Source organism: Anas acuta, chromosome 6 (assembly GCF_963932015.1).
Source record: "Anas acuta chromosome 6, bAnaAcu1.1, whole genome shotgun sequence".
NCBI classification, from domain to species: Eukaryota; Metazoa; Chordata; class Aves; order Anseriformes; family Anatidae; genus Anas; species Anas acuta.
In genome coordinates this window covers 13,952,575-13,975,604 of record NC_088984.1, presented here as the reverse complement: position 1 = coordinate 13,975,604, position 23,030 = coordinate 13,952,575, and the positions used below count along the sequence as shown (strand labels likewise).

At 46.4% G+C, this 23,030-nt stretch overlaps 1 protein-coding gene across 9 annotated transcripts in view; it reads right to left on the bottom strand.

Annotated features, from left to right (window-relative positions):
- GLI2 (GLI family zinc finger 2) overlaps window positions 1-23,030 on the bottom strand; it is a 203,995-nt gene that overhangs the window by 31,803 nt on the left and 149,162 nt on the right. For all 9 annotated transcript variants that reach the window (XM_068687462.1, XM_068687463.1, XM_068687460.1 and 6 more), the window contains 2 exons: window positions 9,927-10,129; window positions 7,858-8,049 (listed from right to left, as the gene is read on the bottom strand). In XM_068687462.1, the coding sequence (XP_068543563.1) occupies window positions 7,858-8,049; window positions 9,927-10,129 (395 nt within the window). The remainder of the gene's footprint in view (window positions 1-7,857; window positions 8,050-9,926; window positions 10,130-23,030) is intronic.

Sequence of the window (23,030 nt, the reverse complement as noted above, 5' to 3'; positions counted from 1 at the left end):
GGTACCAGACCCAAAAATCACACCGCAGTCTACAAAATCACCTTGTGACTGTTAAAGCCACCCTGTGATCTGGTGGGACTAGACTCAAACTTTCCAAATGCTCGAGGCTGGCCCTTCCCAGCCCTGCTCTGCTGCATAGTGGCACGTCCCTCGGGAGCTGGAAAAGCAGCCGCCGTCTTGCAGAGGTGCTAAGGAAGCACAACTAAAATAAGCGAACAAATTCCCCTCTGCAAAGGCGGCTCCTGCCTGAAGGCTGGATTGGAGAACACCCAAACTTCACACTTTGTTCATGAGATCTGGGCCCTGCCAGGCCCCCAAACCATGCAAGGGTTGCTTGGGTCCAGATCATAAAGGTGAAAACAGTGAAAACAGTCCACAACATAGTTAACGTATTAATATCACTGATGTGAACTAATTAATTTTTTTTTTCCCTGGCAGTAAGGCCAATACAGGGGCCACGACCCAGGAAGACCTGGGTGCTGTTGCCAGTCTTCCCCAGCCACATCTCCTTGAGCAAGTTGCTTCTTCTTTGTGTGTCCCTATTTTGGTGTCATCTATTCAGATGAGCTCCTGTACAGAAGGTTTGTGTTTTACTCCCTATGTATTACACCTTGTGTGATGGGGCTCTATCTCAGCTGAGTTGACAATGTTTCTGTCGTACAAATAATATGCATCTTTCCAGATATGGATATTGCTTTCTGCATTTGCATTCCCACAGTCTCCTCCTTCTCTAACAGAAGGAAGCAGGCCAGATTTGACAGTCATATTTATCTCTGTTACTCCCACACCTCAAGGGAGATCTGTTTATTAATGTGCCACTTCCCTTGATAAATTACTAAATAGAAAGAAAAGCCTTGTACTCATTTCTCGCTGTTCTTTCCTATGATTTATGTCCACAGCGCTGGTTCAGCCATTGGTCACTGTTAATTTGCAGAGCGAAGAAGTCCTGATGTCCAACAGAAGCCCTGGTTTTACCGGTGCAACCAACGTGGGCACCCTCCTGGCTGCACACAGGTATGTCATTTTTTCCCCGTGTAAAACTCTGCTGGAAGCTGTCAGATTTGCAAGCTGGCCTGGGACTTCCTGGCACCAAACCAGTAATATGCATCGTGTTACTGTCCGCTCTAATTTAGATCTTGCACATACCGTGGGCAATATGAAATGTTTGATAGCAGATCCAATAGGTTAGGCTCATGCTTTACACAAAAGCCTCTGAGATCTTGTGGGCTTTCAGGGAAAGCTGTGACCTAAAATCAGGCTATGGATGAACAATTCATCTCTACTTAATAACAGCCTGCCTGAGATGCCCAGAAAGGGAAACGTCCAGGAAACATAAAAGGAATTTAACCACACAAGGAAGCATTCATGAGTGCATTTAGGAAGAGGGAAACGTTTCACAATTATTTCTGAAAAGCAGATTAACAGCTTCAGGATCATTCTTAGTAATAAAATCAGCGTGACCTCATCCCCTGATCCGAGGACATGGAGCATGAACATTAAATGATAACAGGCAGCAGCAAGGATAAATATTAGAGTAGCTGTACACATAGGCAAGGTGTTCAAGTATTGCTCAGAACAGGTAAGAAAAATCCTGTATTGCCTGAGGTCCAGTGATGTTTCAAAGGAAACACTGCATACAACTTTTCCAGCACTGACTGCCCGGAGAAGTAAATGAAGGCAGGATCCATTTTCAGGCACAGAGAGATGGAGACAGAGAGCCTCGGGAGGATTTATCACTAAAACTCCCCCAACTCATCTTCCCTTTCAGGAATGCTGACTTAGCAAACCCAACAATGTTAGTTTCAAGATTTTTCTGATACTTGGAAAAAATGTTAGGAGAAAAGTTTCCAAACTATTTGAGCACTCCCTTCATCACTCATGAAAGAAAAAAAAAATAAAATTCAATTGTTGTTCTAAAAGAAGTTTTGTTTAGAAGCCTAAAATCATGATAGGTTAAAATGAATCTGAAAATGTCAGAAGTTGAATCAAAATTAGGGAATTATTTAAAATTAATTCAAATCATCTGCCAGAGTTTCAGTTTTTAAATCAAACTTCTCAATGCCTCTCTCCTCAAATATAACCCTTTTTAACCTTCAATCGCTTTCCCTTGAATAGTACTCCTTCTCACTCGGGTCCAGAAAGAAGTGATGGACCAGCGCCCACACTTCATACAGGGTCTGGGAATTATCACATCCACGAGTTACTCAGAAGCCAGGATTTTCTTCCCAAATTTAAATTTATGCACAATGGGCCAGTGATGAGCTGTAGGGCCACTCTCCCACTTCCACACGCGTGGCAGCTTGTGGTGTGAGCCCCGTGGCTGTTCCCAGTGCTGTCGTGCCGGAGGGCCTGGTCAGGTCAGGATCAGGCCCAGGCTCCCAGGGGAGGCTGGAGTCGAGGCTCCTGCTCCAGCCGCTCACCACGGCTGTGGGCTGTCAGGACACTGAGGGAAGTGGCTTTCCTGCAGGGAGATTTCAGATCTCCCTCTCACATTAGAAATAGTGGCAGCAAAGCCCTCCTGAAAGGAAAGGGCTCCCTCAGTGGGAGCTCCTCTGGGGCTTCACTCCTCTGACCCTCCTTTTTTTACCAGAGCCTATGCAGAAATTTCAAGTGCTTCTTTATGGACAAGCACATTGCTGTGGTCTCGATCACACAGGGACATCGGGGAAATTTGCTTCCAAGTGGCCGAGCCCATAAGGCATGTGGGTTGCAAATGCTCACCCCTTTCCCCACTGAAACACCGCCAGGACCTCCGCTTCCTCTGCATGCCCCTCCAAGCCCTGGGATAATCCCAGTGCTATCAGTGTGGTCCCTGTCCCTGTTCACTCACCAAGGAAACTCCACCCAAAGCATACAGAAATACCCCCTTCTCCCATCATCACACTAAATCCGTGGGCAATATTAAAACGCGGGACGATCCCTTCATTAAGAGGCAGCAGCAATAAGCTACTCACGCTCTTCGCATAACCAGTTCCTTATTCCCCTCTCCCTTTCTGCAGTGGCAGCACACGTCTCACTTAGACTGCAGCAGATGCTGGACATTTGTTCTGGCACCAGACGCTGTCCTGGGACCCTTCTTTCTTCCCTCCCTGGGGCCTGATCAGCTTCGAAGTTCAAGGAATACTAATGCTTCCCTCAAATCCTTGCTGAAAGACAAGGCTGCATTCTTCTACTCCCAATCCACAAGGTGACTGTTTAGACGACCCAACTTGCATATGTAAATTGAATTCTTTAGAAACCAGAGTGCAGCGGGATTCCAGACAGAGCGCTTATGGGGTGCTCTGGGACCTTTTCTCTCTTCTGCACATATTTTTCTGGGGAGGAAAACAGCATTGCTGGCTAGAACTGGGTGGGAAACCATTTCCCATTCTCTGAACCTTTTCTGAGATTTCAGCAAGTTTCCATTCTGTGCCGGGACAAAGAAAACAACAACAACAAAAAAAAAGATCTGTCAGAGTTTTTAAGGAAGCAACCACAGGGCGCGCCGTCTGCCCGGAGTAGCCAACAGCTGGTTGGTTTGTGGAAGTCATCTGCGACCCAGCACACCCAGCCTGCACACCCCGAGCTGCTGGTCCCTCAAGCCCCAGGCAAGGCACTTCTTTCCTGGGTCACCACAAAGCTGGTTCCCCTCTGTCTCTCCGGATGGAGCAGTCACTTCATGTCAACCTGCTGGAGGAGTCCTGAACTCACCTCTCCTGCTCCTGCTAATTGCAGAAACCACTGGGCTGCACTGCCAGCACGGTTCCTCAGCCCGGGGACTATTAAGTCATTTACTTGAAGTAGAAAGGCTCCAACAACAGTGACTGCGAGAGGCCGATGAAGTGGCCAGTGAACAGTGAATCACTGTTTGACTTGGGGGAAATAAAGTCCTACTTGATCATTTGCCCACATCCTGGGCAACTGTGCCAGATGCTGGTCTGTTGGCTATCCTGGGCTGAACAAAGCCTTTTCCCAGCTGAACTGCTGTTATTAAGTCAAGACTTTTGTGACTGCCATGCACGGGGCAGCAAGAAACAGGGCAGGGATCCCCTCCCTAGCTCCAGAACCGGATGAAATGCCATTGCAGCACTGCTTTTGGTAACCGCTGGGTTGCACAGACATCTATGCAGTGCTCGTGACCTGAGTGACTGTCTCTGTACAGTGCTGCTTGAACATAAATTGAACTCAAGATGTTTTTTCTCCCATTCCCTGACTCAGTATGAGCAACCCAATCCCACTTTTGACACTGTGCAAACAGAAGTGATGGATTTAAAGACAAGCTTGGCTTCTACTGCTGGCCATGAAACTCCTTATTCTGAAGATCTGCGTCCTGTTCCCAGAGCTGCCACTGCTCTGCTGTCTGATCATTTGATCTTTCTTTTCCAATGGTGAAATGGCTGTACTGAGAGATCTTTTGATGTACAGGGCTATTAGAATACAAACAACAAGTCAGTCTGGATGCACTCCTCTTGAGAGCAAATGGCACTTCCAGAAGGGCTGTAGGTAATGACAAAAGCCCTTGTGCTTATGGAAAAAACAGCTGGATGCACCAAATACACTCAGAAAGCTGCGGTCATCTCCAGTCTCATCTGTGCCCTCCACCAATATTTTCTGCCTCATGAATGCCCTCACCTCTCACTCTATAACCTAGAATAATACACCATGTGGCACACACTTCTAGGATAGAACTGTAAAAGACTGATCTGTGCAAGACAATCTCAAAAGTGTCCCACCAGCCACGCTGTGACATTGGAAAGGGGCTAACCTTTGCTTTGAACACGTAGGCTTTCTGGCAAATAGTTTTAAGACTGGATTCAAACTCTGCTCTTGGATCAAGAGTCCCTGCTTGGATGGACAGAATGAAACAGGCCAGCTACCTGAAGGGTTATTTAGTTTTCACTGTCACTGGACGGAAGACCCAAGCAGCCTGGTGTGTAACACTGAGATTTGGTCTCCTTTAGGGGTTTAACTATTGATGTAGCTGCACAGTAAAAAAACCTGCAAAAGAGATGCATTTGTGCAGCACCCTTGCTCATTTATTATTTAAACACTCTGACACATGGACAGTACCAATAGGCTCCAGTCAACACTGACACCTTATTGCTTTCCTGACCCTATGCATCTGATACAGTGAAAAAACACAGACAAACTCAGTCATTGAGGGATTTGCTAGAGCAACCAGAAGGGCCCAGCTGCATGGAAGAAAAACCATACTCAGTGTCTTAGACTCCCATGGACCTGCAGATGCTTGGAGGTGATGTGACACTGAATAGACCATTTTTTTTTAAATGTGCTTATCTTCCTCTTTTGCTTTTGCAGGTGTCAGTGTTATCACAGATGTGCTGCATATGTTCTAACAGGAGCTACCTGTATTTCAGCAGCCAGCAAAATAATTCTTGTAAAGTTCATAGATTCTGGGTCTCTCTGGGAAGAAAAGGGCTCTCTGAATGAGAGATGTTGTGAGGCAGTGACTCACTAGGTTTTTATGCATGCTACTGATATTCTTGTCTCAGAAAAACACCGTAAGAGGATGCTTTATTAAATTATCTGTTCAACTATTTACTTAGTCCCCACTGATTTAAATTTTTGAAATAGCTTTCTAAAGAGAGAGGGATATTCCAGCTCATCAGCCAGAATTTCAGAGCCATCCATTTTACTCTCTGCCAACAATTTTCTCTTCATGCTGAGACTGGGCCTCCTTCATCAGACAGGGTGGTACACTGGGGATAATGGATTAAGCCCACCAACAAAATACCAACCTATGTAAGGTAGTCTGTCTTAGGATACAGACTTGATGTTAGGAAACACTAAAATGGGAAACAGCAGCACTCAAGTTCCTCTGGCTTCAGACATGCTTTTATATGCCTCAGTGGACCACAGCTGGTCACAGTACCTGCAGCAGCACCAAGTGCAGGGGCAGTGAGGGAGGATAAAGCAGAGCACTGCACGTGATCACAGCGGGAGCCCTCCCTGGGCTGATGGATAAAGCTGAATGCATAGACCAGAGATTGGCAGTGGGCTGCTGCTCCTTCACATGTTCTTAAAAAGTAGCCTTCTGGTATCTCAGGTTGCATCCTCATGATATAAGAAAGTTTTCGTCTCACTCAGAGCACGCGAAGGCCCACAAAAGGCTTTCCAGTTACTGATCAGCAAAGCTTTACTAAAAGGTCAAAATAAATGCTTGGTGAGCCCTGGCTTTCCAACACGTAATGGTCACGAGCATGGCTGCATGACATTGGGACCTTTGTTACGTGATTTACTCTAGAGCCATTTTCAGGAGAAGCCAAGTGGGAAGAGAGTCTTCTGCCCAGGGAATAGCTTGGATGACTTCAGATAAAGACTGATCTTCATCAAAACCTGAGAACAGGCATCTCGGTGTGCTGAGCGTCAGCCTGCACTAGCATAAAAACAGTTGTGTTTGCTTCTCTTACTGGCTGTTTATCTGGCACTTCAGTGAGGCACTGCCGGTCAGAGATGGACTAATAAGGAGGCAAGGAGGAAGGAGTCTTGTTCAAGAGCCTGAGGAGAACTTGGCAGAGCCCATTTGCACCCATCTGCTATAAGCACAGACATTAACCCTTCAGATGGAAGACTGAGAGCAGCCTTACTGACTTGCTGCTTTGTAGCAGAGAAACCCTGAACATGTTTTGCATGTTAGAGGCAGGATGACATCAAGGAGCATGTGCTCTCTCTTTCAGCCTAGGATCCAAAGTTCCAATCAGTCTAGGAATTGGCGGCAGAAAATGACTACTCAGGTAAAACTTCAGCAGCAGCTGCAGACAAGAAATATTTTATTTTTTTTTTTTTAGTTAGAAACATCCTAGGTCCCTATCACTGAACAGCCAGAGCAGCTTTTATCATTCTAAACCAGTCACTTTACGAAGCAGCAAGACCGCAAAGTCTTTCATCTTAAAAGCTCAACAACAGAAACTTTGAAGCGGTAATGAAATGATGCAGAACCCCACTCTAAAAATTATAATGGTCCACAAGCAAATCCAAAGGCAGCCCAGAAAACAGAAGCTGGGATCTGAAAGCTGAGCCAAGACTTCTCTTTCTTGCAGCAGAACTAATCTTCAAACTGCCCTCCTGAATATCTGTGTAACCCTAGTTTTTACAAGATACATGTATGGCATAAAGTGAAAGGAAAGAAATTTCTAGCGGCTCTAAAAATCAGCCGGACCTCAGATACTCTCCCACATAAACATTACCCATCACACCAGGGCAGCGGTCAGGCCATGGGGGTGACTCAGCACTGCAATCATTAACATCATTTTATTTCTTCTTCGTTTAGCCATGAACCAGAACTTTCTGGGTTTCTAATGTCTGATACTAGTATAAATACAGCATTCCTGCAATTTTTTTTTCCTCCCACAAAGTATGAACACAATCCTCTCCACCGTAGCTCCCTGTTAACGTACTTTTTCTCCTCGGGGGTTTTGTTTTACAGTCTCCAAACCCAGAGGAGGGTCCTGCTGTGCCAAGCATGGCAACAGGGGGAAGTGGCCAGTGCCTGCCCCAGATGCCGGCTGGACAAAACGTTGGGGCAGGTGGGCAGGACAAGAAGCTGGAGCTGGGGCTCTCCCCACAGCATGCAGTGGTTGCCCACGGGCAAGGCAGTGGGACAGCAGCATTGCCCTGTCCACTTGACCAGCCCACCTCCTACCCATGCAACAGCCCTTCCAAAACACCTCAGTGCATATATTTTAAATTAGGCATATTTTATATATAGATGTATGGAACAAGGTGATGTTTCAAGCCAAAAATTATCCAGTGGCCCACAGGTTTCATCAGGACAGGGTGACCACGTAGAGCAACCTCCACCTGAAAGACAGCCCCATCCATCTGCCCCGAGTTTTGGTGGCTTGATCCACTACTCACCGTCGACGGGGCTGAGGTACTCGTGGAGGTGTGCCGTGCTGGCTGCTCCCCCGCTCTGCATCAGGATGTCCCCGTAGGGGTTGGGGTGGCCGGCCATCAGCGTCATTTGGTGGTAGTAGTCTGCAGGGTTGGCTCCCGGCGGTGGTGGGGGCAGCCCGAAGAGGCCTCGCTCCTTCAGATGCTCATGAGCCACTGCTGAAGCCGGGGGTGAAGAGGAGAACATGGGGAGAAGGTTCCCAGAGGACGTTAGACCTCGGCGCTGAGGCGGGCGGCCCCGTCCCCCCCCGCGCCCCCCGCCAGCCCTCTCCGCGCGGCCCCGCTCAGCGTGGCCGTGACGTGAGCTTGGGCGTGTTTCTGCGGACAAAAGAAACTAAGCTGGGGCCTCTGCATTCCTCCATTTCCGCAAATTTATAAACAATCTCTCGTTCCCCCTTCTAATAATCCTCCCGTTCGGACGCAGCCGTCGCCCCAGGGAGGGGGGAGAGGGCCCGGCCGCCGGCAGCAGTAACCCTGTCAGCATCCACATCCCTGCCTATTAGGAAGGAAAGACAAATGCAACCCAGTTCCCGATAGCGGTGCGAGGAAATTAAAGCCAAGGTCTAATGCATAGAGCTAGGTTTAGTGTCTGGCAGCCTAAAACCATTTTGGCTGCCAAAGCCAATTACGCTCACTTTCTCCCAGCTGTAATTTTTCAAACCTGCCTCCCCACCCACTTGCCCCATTAACTTATTTACCGCGGCCTTAAAAAAAAAAAAAAAAAAGAAAAGAAAAGCAACGCAACCCAAAACACAATGCCTCTTTTTCATAGCAAATAACGAAACTGGCTTTGACGGGGGAGGACGGGACAGAGTATGCACACAGCAGCCGTCGTGCCTCTGCGCTGCTGGCGGCTGGGAACTCAAGCCCTGGTAAGGCTGTGGAAAGGAAGCCCTCTACATCAAGATCACATTTTAGGAGAGGGAAGGAGGCATAATGCATCTCCCAATCACTGTAGGAATGTTTTGTGTTTTTTTTTTTTTTTTGCCCACAGGAGATGGTTTAATGCTGCCAGACAGTAAACCAGGGACTCATTGCTCTCTGTTGTGTTTTGTTTGCCCCAGTGGTGGCTCAGGAGCTGAGAGACACTGGGATTTGCTGGGTGTGCAGTCTGATAAAGCACTTCTGGTGAAGTGAGTCACAGCTGGCAGCTCCCCAAGTCAAAGCGGGGTCATGTTATAGTCAACATGACATACACAGCAGCCCAAATTCACCATCCATATGAAATACTGATGACCAAAGGAACTCACACAGATCTATCCCCGCCTTTCAAAAACGAGCTCTGAGGTCCTGGAACCCTCCCAGGAAAGCTTTGTATTTTCCCCTTTCCCTGCTTGGCTATTTTTATTCTGGACATGGGAGCCAGTGCCCATGCTGACCCCACGTGTGGTCTGCCTGGGCTGGGTGGGTACTACCACCTCCACATGCTCTGAACACCAGCTTTCCACACAGCCCTGCCTTCTCCTGAGTACTTTCAGCAGAGCGGCTTTAGAGCAAGGAGGAAGAAAGGCCCACTCCTTCGCCCTGGAGCCATGCACGCCCCCAGCCACAAAGCCAAGGGGAGACAACCCAGCCGGCATCGCCTCCTTTCTGCTGGGTCATCTACGGACACGCCAGGCAGCCAGGACAACTGTGACCCTTCTGGAGGGGAGCAAGGCTCCTGGTAGAGACATCAGAGCAGGAAAGCTCAGAAGAGAGCTGAGAGCGCTGCAGAAAGGAACATACTTTAAGCAAAATATTTATAATACGATCCAGTGGTAATAGCTATTCTCACGCTCTGCTTTCTCAGCGCAATGATGCAAAACAAATGTGTAGTTAAAGGGGAAGAAGAGGGAAAAAAAAAAAAAAAAGGAAAAGAAAAAGAGACAGCTTTCCCACTTCAGAGAGCAGCTGCGGAGCCCTCACAGCTGTATGTCCCTGGGTTGCAGGGAATTTCAGCGCTGGTGAGCGACAAGCGGCACAACACAGGCATCCCCGGCGGTGAACCCAGGACCGGCCGTGACAGGCAGGATGCGGTGGCGGGGGTCTCTTACCGTCGGCGGGGCTGAGGCCTCTGGCAGCGGAGATGACGGAGAGCGTGGGGCTGCCGTGGACGGAGCGGAGGTAGTGCTCCATGTGGGGCGTCACGTAGGGGTGCGGCGGGCTGAAGGGCGACTCGCCGGGCCCGGCGGGGTGCGGAGACAGGCGGATGAGGGAGATGTCGGAGATGACGGGGCTGCCGCTCAGGGGAGGAGGCCTGAGGAGGAAACAGAGAGAGGCTGTCACTTGCGGCCACACTTTTCCCTCTGACCCTGCTGGGAGGAGGTTAAGAAGAGGGCTAAAAATCACCTGGTGCCCGGCGGCTTGCCCTGCCTGGGCTGCCTTGCTGAGGGGTGTAGGCAGCATGGGGCCAAAGCAGCTTCTGTGTGCCTGGAGCTAGCCCCAGCCCCCACATGGGCAGGATGGGGACCTGGGGACATCCACAGCGTCCACCCAGCCACATGAGTGGATGCAGCTCGGCGGCCCCGACCGCGCGGCCCTCCCGCCCGCGTCCATCAGGGCTTGCACAAACCCCCTTGACAGGTCGGCCCTACAGTTCAGAGGGCAAAAGTTCAGGAGAGGTTTTATTGCATGCTTTCTGGGGGCCACCACTGCTAAATGCCTCAGATCTTCCCCAGGCTAAATGTTACCTGAGAAAGGAGCCAGCAAATGCTGGGGATTCAGCAGGTAACAAAAAAAAAGTCAGAGACGTGTTTCGGCACTTGAGCAGTTTTCACAGGGTGGGCAAAGACAGAAGAGAAATCAAGCAGACATCTCCCAGACACATCTATTCCTGTATCCTCCGTCCTCTTATGCAAACCGCAGAGGATGCGAGGAGGGGAAGAAAGAATGACAGGCCGTGACCTGAGAAGTAGAGAATCTGAGCTAGACACCAAAACAGGCAGAGCTGCCATCAGGCCAAATGGCAGAGCTAAATCTGCTCTGCGTTAGCCTCCCCCATGCTGCCAGAGCTGCTTGGAGTAGGGCTCATGCCAGGGCCAGCACTGGGCCCTGCCTGGACACCCCAGCAGGGCTGGGGGAGATGGATGTGTGCCCGATGTGTTGGCACCCCAGGAATGGGGCACCATGTGGATCTGGCAGTCCTGGGGAAGGGATGTGGGATGCGGGCTGAGCTATGGGGTGGCATTACCAGTGCCCTGCCCTAAGATTATCCAAAGCTGCCACTAGTGAGCAAATCCGTCTCTGCGCACAGATAACCACAAGCGCGAGGGTCTGAGCAGTTCAGGCACGCCACCTGCACCTCAGGATGTCAGTCCCACCCTGCCTTATCAACAGCTCAGGTGCACTCTAATTTATTTATAATACTTGCATATCAACAAAACCACACAGAAACGTAATATAAGTTTTGCAGACTTATTCAGCAGTTTACGAGCGTGTTTGTCTTTGTTTGATCTTCTGTGTGTTTCTCTGTCTTTCTGATAAATTAGTAAACCTTGTGGTTTTTTGAACACTTTCTGCTGATGGGTAGTAAATTAAATGTCTTTTAAAATATTTATAGTTCAAAGTACTCTCCTGTAGCACTACACCGCGTGGCTCACTGGTGTGAAATACAAGGCAGTGAAACCGTATCAGATACAAAGCTGGGTGAGGGACTGGCGGCGATGCAGAGCCGCCGGCATGCGCTCCTCGCGCCGAGAGCTGGGTTTCGCCAGAGGAACACCCAGCGGGATCCAGCCTGTTTTCCTTCACGGCGCCGAAAGACAAACTTATGATGGCATCGCTATTTCAGACCTCATAAGCTCCCCACCTGCGTCGCTCCAGCAGTTCATTACCCAAATTACGGGGTGACGGAAGCCACCCTTGGAAAGGGCCGTCAGGAGGGCCGCTTGCTGCTGAGGCTGCTCATAACGGTGGCCGAACACGGAGCCGGCCGATTTATTTCTACTGGGGAGGAGGGAGAAGTGAATCAAAGCCTCTGTTCCAGATTTAGTTTCAATTCATTTCTAATAATCTCCACCGCCTCATCTGGAAAAAATGAAACAGGATTAAAAAAAATGATGTCATTAAGAAAACATCTGACTAATTTTTCTTCTGACGAAGACTTAATATAAGTGAGGGGGGGATGTAAATTAAAAGCAGCCCCAATCTTCCCTGGGCCACAGAGCCTGCCTTAATACATAAGCCATGAAAGAAGTTTTCTTACATATACAATAAGTTCCCTCTTTCATCAGTACTCACAGCTTCTCCCAAAAGGGTTGTGAACTTCTTTGATGCAGGCTTGAAACTATGTATTACCAGGTTTACGAGCCTTCGGAGCCTCCGCTGATCAAACTGTGAGGCCGACATCTAAAATGTGTATAACAATATGAAGGGTTTGCTGTTCATTTTCCCCATGCTAAATTGGGCAGAAATGCTGGAGTCCCTCAGAACAGGAAAACTCCACCCTGGCCAAAAAGGTAACACTGGGAAAAAGATCAAGAATTCCCCCAAAATGCATGCAGCTGGAGACCCGGGCGGGATTTCAAGAGGAGGCTGGCCCTGCACAGGAAGACCAGGCTGGAGAGCAAGTTTGTCCTGACAGCTTTGCTTAAAGCCTCTCATAGCCACATCTCCTTGTCTGTGTGTCAGGATAGCTGTCCTCAGTCAGGTCTGGCTCCTGAAAGCCCTTTCAGATGGGAATCACCTCTGACTGTTGTACAATTCTAGCAAAGCACGTCCCAAAATAACACGGCTTCTGATAGCTGCCTACCAGGAATAGCTCACGTGGCTGGAGCCACAGCCTCCTCTGCCCCCAGATTCCCAAAAACTGGTCTTCCCCTCTCTTTCCAGTTGCCTTACTGGCATGATTCCTTATCTGACCCCCAGCCCTGGGCTGTGCCGTCACATTGGCACGCTGCCAACGCACAGCGAGAGGCGGAGAGGCGGCCGGAGCCTCGCAGGGCTGCTCCTAGACAAAGGAGGAGCAAAGGGAGAGGGATGGGCTGCTGCTCTGCGGAGGCACAGATGTCTGGCTCAGTGCCTTTACTCGTGGGCACTGCCCAGCCCCATGCCCCAAGCCCCTGCCCATTCCTCCTTGACCCATAAATCATGCCCCAAACACCCCAGTGCCTGGGGAAGAGCTCCTGGCTCTGCTGAAGCCAGCAGTGTGAAAGTCTTCTGCCTGCAGCGGGACAAGGGATTTCACCTGACCACGTGCATTTCTGAAGGAACTGGCATTCTGGTTTTCAAATAGGCTAAGGGAATTAGGTGTCCAAATGCCATTAAATTTAATGGGAGCCAGGGGCCTGTTTTCCCCGCGGCTGCGGCAAGAAGCCCAGGCTCTATAATTAATGCTCAGGACTTGTATAGCAAATTGCATCTCTGATGAAGTGCACCAGCCCTGATTCATTTCCCCACCCACCCAGAAGAGGCTCTGCCTTCCCTGCTCGCTAACAGAGAGAGACACTGAGATTGGGGAGAAATTAGTTGACCCCATCTAAGGGCTGCAGGGCAGTGCTGGAGGCAATTCACTCTGCTTAATGCTTTACAGAGCAAGTTTTCACTAGGGCAGTGGATAATGCTCCTCAGTTAGCATAAATGCTTACACTGTTTACCTGCAGTCATGAACCAGCCATCCCAAAATCTTTTATGAGGGAGATGTGGCACCATCTCCCTGTTGCCGCATGCAGGTCTGGAGCCTCCACAAGGGGTACCCGGCAATGAATGCAACAGTTAAAGAAGTTGCACATTTCTGAAATACTCTCCATCCGTTAAATAAAACCCAGAAAAATGGGGACAATTAAACGGCACTAATGTCCCATGACTAGTCTAAATTAATAGCTATGTGCCAAATGTATTCATTCAGCAGAAAACAAAGGGCTGAATACTTTTCCATATGCTTAATGGAATATGGACACTTGCAGGCAATTGTTTTGCTGTGCAATAAAAAACTGCATGCTGCTACACAGGAATGGAAGCTAGGAACAGAACTGCTTACGGGGGTATCATAGTCTGGTAGTGTTTTCCTATAAGAAGAAAAAATCTTTTAAAGCCAACTATCCCATCCAAACTCCACATAATAAATCCTTGCTTTTGTTTCATAACAGAAATAGAACATCCTGGCCTGATTTTCACAAACGCTGTGTATCCAGAATACCACTCAAAGTCCGAAGGAGATGTAGGAGAGCCATAGGGTTATCCAAAAAAGGGTCCACACTTGTGGCAGACACTCTACATATGGGATGCCACAGCTTTATCCAGCAGGAAACCTACAGTACCCCAGCCGAACGGTTCAGTCTAAACAGCTAGCCCCTTGACTTCACCTCTGTTTATTTCTGATTTAAAGTCCCTTACAGCAGGAAGGGTGGGAGGTCGCGACACTTGCGTGGTACCCTCAGGATGAAAATCTGCGAGGTCCCTCAAAATGAGGCACCTTTCAGAGGTCAGCCCTGGGCCACGATGATCAGATGCATGTGGCATTTGATCATTCACAAATATTGCCCCCCTCCATTTTTTTGCCACTTGGAAAGCAGAGGACGCACAGGCTGTGACGCACTGGGAGGAAGGGGCATGGAGCTTCCCTGCAGCTGCCCCGACCTCCAGCGAATGCCCAGGAGCATAGGGCAGCCTGGTAATGATGTGATGGGGAATCCGTCCTGCTTCCCAGCTCTCCTGACACCGAAGCAAGGTGATAATGATCCGATAAAGTGACTTAGTGCTCCCATACAGGGCTAGCAACTCAAAGACGCCAGCTTCTGTGTCCCACTAAGGAGATGGGGACCCAAAAGACATCACATGTAACAGCCTTCCTCTGCTGGGATTGCTCAGAAGAAGTCATTTTATTTATTTTTCCTGTAATTTATCATCTCTAAAATGGGATTAATACATTTTTTTTCACACCCACAAAGATGAATGTTACAGAAAATCAGAGCTACCTTAAGCAATTCAACAATGCTCTCACTTAAAGTGAAGCTGGACAAAAATTGCTACAGCTTCCCTGCAGAAATTTAACAGGCATGCTTTGAGTTCATGTTTTCTCCTCTTCCCTCAAATATGGCTTTGAGGCATTGAAAGCATGAAAAAAAAAAAGAAAAAAAAAAAAAGAAAAAAAGAAAAGATATTTTAACAGTGAGGGCAAGTTCCCATTAGAACAGTTTATAGAGGGAAGTGGTAAATTCAGTACTGCTGCAAGACTTCATGGCAAAACTAGATGTTTTTCTAAAAGATGGGCTCTAAATGTATCACAAGGTTTGGAGTTTTAATAGTAGGAAAGTCTAATTTCTCCCACTGTAGAAACAAAAGGGGAAATCCTATGCCCAGCATCACAGATGTCAGATCAGATAACGATGGAAGCTACTTGGGGTCTTAACAGACACAAATCTCTGCATATAAAATCCTTTATCTGTGAATTTGTGATAAGGCATTGCTTTTAGAAGGTTTTAGGTCTATAAAAAAACCTACTACGCATCTATTGGCAGTGGTACTTGTCTAAATACCTTTAAAAATTACACCTTCAAGTCTCGTCTTGTACCACTGTAGTCAAAGGAAACTCTGCCACTGATGACAGGAACAACAAGACCAGGCCTCTAATTTGTCGATCACTGTTTTCCATCTACACCATGGAAACAGTATAGTAATCTATGGTGGGACCAATTTATTAATGTATTTTTTTCCATTCCCCAGAAAAATGCATTCAGGACTTAATGCAACTTCTAGCCTGTGAGGTCAATTTAATATATTTGCTCCAGGTAAGAAAAAGATTTTTTTTTCTTTAAAAGTTAAGAAAAAGGCAGACATCTTTCATATTTCCTTTTGAAAGACCATTCTGTTTTCATACACACCCAACTGAATCATAAGTTAAAACACCTAGACGATATTTCAGCAATATATATTGAACCAAGAACAAACAGAACAAAGATTTAATTCTACTTGATGTAACTGTATTACTATGTTTTATCAATGAAATCAAAAGTGTTTTGGTTTGGAACTTGATTTTTTTTTTCCCCCCATTTAAGGTCCGCCAAAAGTTAGTGACATTCTTGAGCTCACATGTTGCTGGCAACCTTATTGGGACAAGGGAGCAAAGCTGGGAGCAGAAGTAATCCTGTACAGGAACCAGTCCTCACATTAGAAACTGTCCTAACTACGTACGGTTTCTTATTCTATTTATGCAGCATTTAGCACAATGCGGGTCTAGCCTTGGCTGACACTTGTAGGCACAACTGCAACACAATAATAACAACAATAACAATATTTGCTTTTAAAATGGAAGAAAAATGCATATTTTTAATAAGTAAGGTTGCCCTCCATTATACAACACACAAAGAAGCAAGACATCAAAGGCAGAAATTAGAGTTGATACGGGACCTTCAAACCCAAATCAAATTAGTGTCGTGAGGAGAGATCTTTGATTTAAGCTTAATAGTGGTGATTTTTTCCTGGGTTGTTTTATACTTAATCAGCCACACAGCCCACTGTGCAGACATATGTTCCCAAAGCACATCAAAGCAAGTAAACATTCTGTTTCAGATCCTAATATCCTTTTTTATCCAATTATCTTACTTACATGATCTTTTAATTTAAGTTCTGAAAGCCCACCTTTTCACACAAGCTTTCCTTTAGCGATGGAGGTAGAAGGATGACCACCTCAGTTCTTGCGAGATACTCGCCAAAAAAAAACCAACACAATGAATAAATCAAAGCACGGTAGATGAGTCTCTAAGATAGTTTCTTGAGAGATTAATGATGAAAGCCTTCAGAGACGAAGTGTATTGTAAGAAGGGGAACTTCAAGGAAAGTAGCTGAGGGGGAGAGAGAGAAGGAAGGCGAGAGAAAAGGCATGAAAGAAAGCACGGATAAAAGTGCAAGAGCCAACAGAAGTCGTTTGGCAACAGACTGAAGGAACGATGCAAACCTGGAGGTGTGTGAACTTCAGGTTCAAACCACCAGACGTGAGAACTTGATTCCAATAGTCACAAGATGTGAAGGCCGGGGTGTTAAAACACTGCGGGCTCAGGGCAGGGAAGGGATGAGGGCTGGGAAGCAGCTTTGGGGGTGTCAGGGGCAAGTGAAGTGGGAAGCAGCGAGGAATGAGATGGGGCAAGGTGGAGGCAGGGACCAGATCCGGACGGCAGAGCTGAGCGGGAGGCTGAGGAGGATCTGAGGGGATGTTGCACTGGGGAGAGTGTGTGGGAAATGGGTGTTAGAAAGATGTGTCGGATGTGACACAGCCGTTTATCTGCATCTGACTGATTTCCCTTGGGACACATGGTTAGGGTATTAGCACTTTCGAGTGAATACTTTTGCTTGTAGCTGTGAAGACCCTGGGCTTTGGCAAACAAATGGGAAGTGATCCCTGTTTCGTGTCTTCTTCCCATGCTACTTTTGGGTGGGGTTTTTCTGCCTTAAAAGAAATCAACGTTCAAGTGCGATGAGGGCTTAACATTTAAAAGACTACCCCTATAGTACTTCTGAGAAGTACATGTTGTGCCAGCACCAACCTGTCATGGAGATGGTGAGTCAATAGCAGCAACACTGCAGCAGCGGAGCTCATGGAAGAGTCAAGCGAACCATAGAAAACGCTTATTCATTCATTACATTTTAAATCTGCCTTGGCTCCGTACCCGTCATATCCCAGAAAAGCAAAAAAGGACCATTCCTCTTCATCATGACTGTAATACAATCAACTGGCTGCAGCATTACTCTAGCCAATGTTAACTAACGGAGCCTATGTCAGACATCTATAATTTCATGTTAACAAATTAGGTAGACTCCTGCATTTCCTGGTACCTTGAATGCCCAAGAAGCTCATAACTTTTCTTTATATGCAAAATGTCATGGAAAGGGCAAACAATGTTATGCCAGAAGACCATAGCCAAATCACTTGGTTGGAATGTGCTGTAAATCATGGGGTGAATGGAAAATGAATCTTTGTTCCAGGGCAGCGTCTTCCAGCATTAATGTTGCTGCTAATACCCCCTTTTCTATTGGGAATGTTTTCTTCCCAGAATTCAAGATCTTTAAATTCTATAACTAAGCAAGACACCAAGGAAGGAAAATGTACACCCAACTAATTATAAAAAGCCAGCAATTATTTATGCCTCTCTTCTGAAGTAGAAGGGAAAACCATTGGAGTTCATGCTTCAGAAAGATGCAATGCTTGCCCTAAGCAGCACCAAGCTGTTGTAACCAACTGGAAGTGACCAGAAAAATGTGGCTGACAAAGGGGAATAAAATGAACAGGAACAGGTACAGCACTGATCTCTACAAAACCTTTTTAGACACAGCAGTAAGAGGAGCTCTGCAGGTACAGGTGACTGTGATAGCCCCACAGAAACACATCTCACATGCACGTATGCACATCCCAAATATGCTGCTGGTGTGCTGCACGTACCTGCCTCTGGTGCATCACAGCACAAAGAAGTAAAAAAGACACATTCCAATAATAGCAAAGCTTTGGGTTGGAGCTCGACAGGTTTTCTGTAGGAATTAATTTTATTGGCATTTGACACATTTTAAACAGCAACAGCACTCACAGAAACCTCAAAAGGGAAATATTCCTGAACAATATATAATAAATACATTGATTTCTAATAATAACCATCTGCCCTAAATCTTCTTGCTGACAGGTTTAGTTGGACCAAAGGCCCCTTTCACATCTACTTCGTGACAGTTCCCATCACTACATAAAGACTTTGAAGTGCCCTAACGTGCAGTAAAATGCGAGATAACCTACCAAACTGTCAATATTTCTTCACTTCTAAAAGGAAATGCTAATGGCACTCGAAGAGCTCAAGATGTAATGTAAGATCTGATCCAGCGGGCTGGCTGATCTAACCATCCTTTCCTTTGCTACAAGGATGCTGAACAGCAAGCAATTACATGCTGAAGAGCAGAACTAGGTAAAAGTTTTTCACTGATAACATGACTGCAGGGAGAAAAGCCTTTTTATTCCTAACGAGCTTTTCTTTCAGAAATGTCTGGAGCTTTCTGTGTAAAGCAAGAATTAACAATATACTTACTCTTTCTTCTTTTTAACCTATCACTTTTTTTTTCAATTTTTTTTTTTTTTTTTTTTTTAATCATTAGAAAGAAAGTAAAGCAGAATGAAACATGGATGTTTTAAAAATCTGGACAATGTTCAGCGGTTAATTTTCCATATGGAAAGGATGAACACAAATAATTCAGAGAAAGCAGAATCTCTCTCCAACTGACTGTGATAAACACCTGGCATTTCTCTACCAGTTCTAGCATGCAGTGTTAACACTGAGGATGGCTCTACTGCAAGGGAAATGAAATGTGATAAACCAAAGCCTGGTCCTCTGGTAGAACCCTTGCACTGCTAGCAGAACTGTACAACTCCGACAGACTTCAAAGGAACCAGGCTGCCCCCGCAAACCAGCCTGTGATAAGAAGGAATGAGGTGTTTTATATCATCGACCACGTACCACCCAAAAATCCTTTTGCTCCATTTGTGTCATTCTCTGCTGCTGCTTTCCAGTTCACAAATGACAAAAGAAAATCTAACATATTTATTGTGTAAGAAATAGGGTGCTGATGTTCCCCTGCTATTTATTGCTGAAGACTTACACTCGTGCTTTTCAAACTGAGCTCTGCAAAACCCTTGGGAATCACAAAGAACTCCTATAGGTGCTGTGAAAGACAACAAAAAGCCCTGTGAGCCTCCTGTCATTCAGGCTAAATTCACTATGCTGTGTTTGACAACCCTGCTGGAAAATTTTTTGGGAGGCCACAGATTGTAATAGCTGGAAAAGCCCTGTGCTTCTCCAAACCAAGAAAAATCGCATAGGTGGCATTTGCAGGGCAATCACCCTCCACCACCCAGTCCACCCAACAGCCACTAAAGCCAGCTAGCACCAGAGCACACACAAATTAGGCACCTCTGCCACACCAGCGCAGAGGCAAACCTGTCTCCCGAAGTCAGCGGTCCTGTATACCTACTGTCACACCTCCCTCCTGCCGCCAGCGGCTCACTGCCACGCAAGGGGAGACCTGCGGGCCTCATCTTTCATTCTCTTATCTCATGCAGCTATTCCTTATGCAGACACATTTCTGTATACAAATCCCATTATACTTGACCCTCGGTTCACCCTGTTTCCATTACAACGCTGTAGACTCAACCAGACTTGCTCCAGTGCCAACTCTGTGCTGTCATTCCTTGCGCAGAGTGGTAATAAAGAAATCACTGTTTTAAGCTGACAAAGAACAGATTTCTTACTAAGTAAACACTGATGTTTTGGTAGGGAAATTAAGTTATAAAATTGTGTCTACAAAGGGAGACCATACAGATGGAGTTTGTTAAGAGACAGCAATACAGTCAACAGTGGTTAATTCAATTGCCTGCTACTTATCAGATTTTTTTTTAAAGGCTTATCCAGCTTTTGTAAATGCAAATGCAGGAAAACATTTCAAAGAGTCATCGTTGTCTTCGCTGGGGAATGATACACACGCACACGGCTTTTCGAGGTGGAAGAGCCCGCCCTCGCGCATCCGCTGCGGTTGTGGCAGGGACCAGTGGATGGTAGGAGTGGACAGCTGAGCATAGCACAGCTCATCGCCGTGCCACCACACTCCAAAGGTGTGCCTTGCTTCCCCCAGCCACAGCTCTCACCTGTCTTTCTACCTGCCTGGTGCCCCACATCGATTTTAGATGCCCCAAACCTTCCTTCAACTCTGTCAAAAACAAGGCACTAAGCTCAGCTGGGAAAAGAAAGGAAATTCACTATCTGCAGTCTTCAGCTGAGCCTTAAATGAGCCCGCCACAACTTTAGATGTCACATCTGATTCCCAAAAGACTCTCTTTGGAAAAAGTCCCAGGCTGACTCCAAGTCACTGAAGCTGCTTCTGTCCTAAATGCAGCAGTGGCAGAGGCACAGCCACCCTTTAACCTTGTGTGGGAATTGTAGCTGGGTTTTGGGGTGCTGCCTGCAAAACAGGGTTTGTTTTTACAGCATCAGAGATTGCAAATGCTCCCAGACATCCTCCTCTTGCTAGCAGCTCTGGTAATAGCCCATGCTGATGGACTGGGGCATAAGGAGGAGGTTCCTCATCATTCCACAAACCTCAAAGACCTCCTCTCTTGTATTTCACTGAACAACAGGCTATGTTCCTGTTACAGTACCTAAGTGATGAGAAGGACAAGACCTCCAGCCCCAATTCTACCTGCTCTGCCAAGCCCTTGAACCATGCAGAGCTGAGGAAGAGGCAGAGGTGTTATTTGCATGGCTGATTGCAGATGCCCAACTCATACAGCATACCCATTGCTTCCCAAACAACAGCCAAAAGTCTGTCTGGGATGATACTATAGGTACTCTGACTATAACCTCACTCCTCACTTTTGGGGATGGTTTAAAGTGACTAGAGAATTGTGGTATTTTGTATTGTTTTCTACATTTTAGCTAGAATGAAAGAGATTTTTTTTTGCATAGGATAAAGATCACTGTGGGACTCATTGTGGAGCATGATGTAAAGTCTCAGGCTAGCCAAAGGTTATTAACATTATATGCCCTTTAAGCAATGCACTCAGTCTAAACAAGATGGGCTTAGGCTGGAACTGTGTAAATACACTGATTTTATTAATAAAAGGTAAAAATGGCTTTCTTAAAGAGAGATATTGCTGGGTAATCAAGTCACCAACTATTGGTTGTATTTAAAATTCAAGAGAAGGGATATTAAAGGTACTCATATTTGAATAAAAACATTTGCAACGGTTTTAATAATTCAGCACAAAATTTTAACATTTCTCTCCAGTTGTGGAAAAGCCAAACACTGGGCCACTGTACCATGGTCTGGGAATGAGAAAATGTAACTGCTCAGGTGCAGTGGATTACTTAACCTATTTAGACAACAACGATCAACTAACTAACCCTGAAAATCAAGTCTATGCTGAAATTCCAGCAGTGAGGTTTTCCATGTGGCAGCAGCTCTTGAAAAATCCCATCAGTCCTCCCATAGCACCTCTAAGTCTCTTTTGTGGTCCACATCGCTTTCAGTGGGGTGTGAGCTCCTGCACACATTCAGTGTGGAACTGGGCTGGCGATGGGAGCGGGATGTCTAAATACCTTGGGCTCTGAGTTTACTTTGAAAATAGGACTTAAGGACCTGCACTTTGTATATTTTGGGTTTTGTTTTAGTTGCATTTTATGCATAATTTGCTAAAATAAGCAAAATATATGACAGTAAAGAAGGTTTTTTAAATGTTTTACCATTTAAATAATCGATAGCATTATTAGTAACCAAGGAAATTCAACTGTCCAGAAAAGAACCTCTAATATTAACAATTCCCTTTATGTGCATCACGTTATAATGCAAGTTTTAAAGCTGTTCACAGTGTAATGGCAAAATAATTACTCCTGCTCAGCACCGCAGTACACATTTGGTACTCATGAATACTGTAAGGATTAATACAACCATTGATGCTGGCTGTAAAAGAGCTTGTAGCCAATAAAAAGGGTACAAGAAAGCACAGTTCGTTTTCTGAACTGAAGTATCTGAGGGACTGAGGAAGCACAAGTCGAGCTGTAAGGACCTGTGGGTAGGAAATCAAATTTTAATTACACAAGTACCACTTCAAAGATCTCATTCTGCTGTTCAGTGAAGCAGGCTGAAAGTCCGACAAGCCAAAAATGAACAACAAATGCAGCCCATGCTTTTGTACCCGTAGATTTTTACTGGCGTATTTGACAAGTTCTTGCAACACTCCCAACAATGCCAGATTCCCTGGCAGCACAATCTCTATCTTTTAGCCTCCAAGAAGAGCTTCTATAAGTCTCCAGTTTCACTTCAATTTCAAGCCCCCCGTGTCGAGAAGATTTGCTCCCAGACTCTGAAGGCTCTTTCATTTGAAACTCAAATGCAATCAGGGGAGTGCAGACCATGATGCACTGTAGGCAGGGAGATTATCTTTCAGTGTAGCTTTCACCCATTGTGAATGATAGTGGATGGAAGAGATTCACACTGAGACTGCACACACACAAACACACGTACACACAAGTCCTTACTGCCCTGGGAGTTCACAGATTGCAGCAGCTTTGCCGGTGAATGTGTGAACCACAAAATTGCCCTGCCTGGGAGAAAAGCCACCAATGAACACAGAGCCGGTAGGGTTGGGGTTGGGTTTATGAAAAGTAAAGCAATGAAATCAATCACAGCAACCAGAA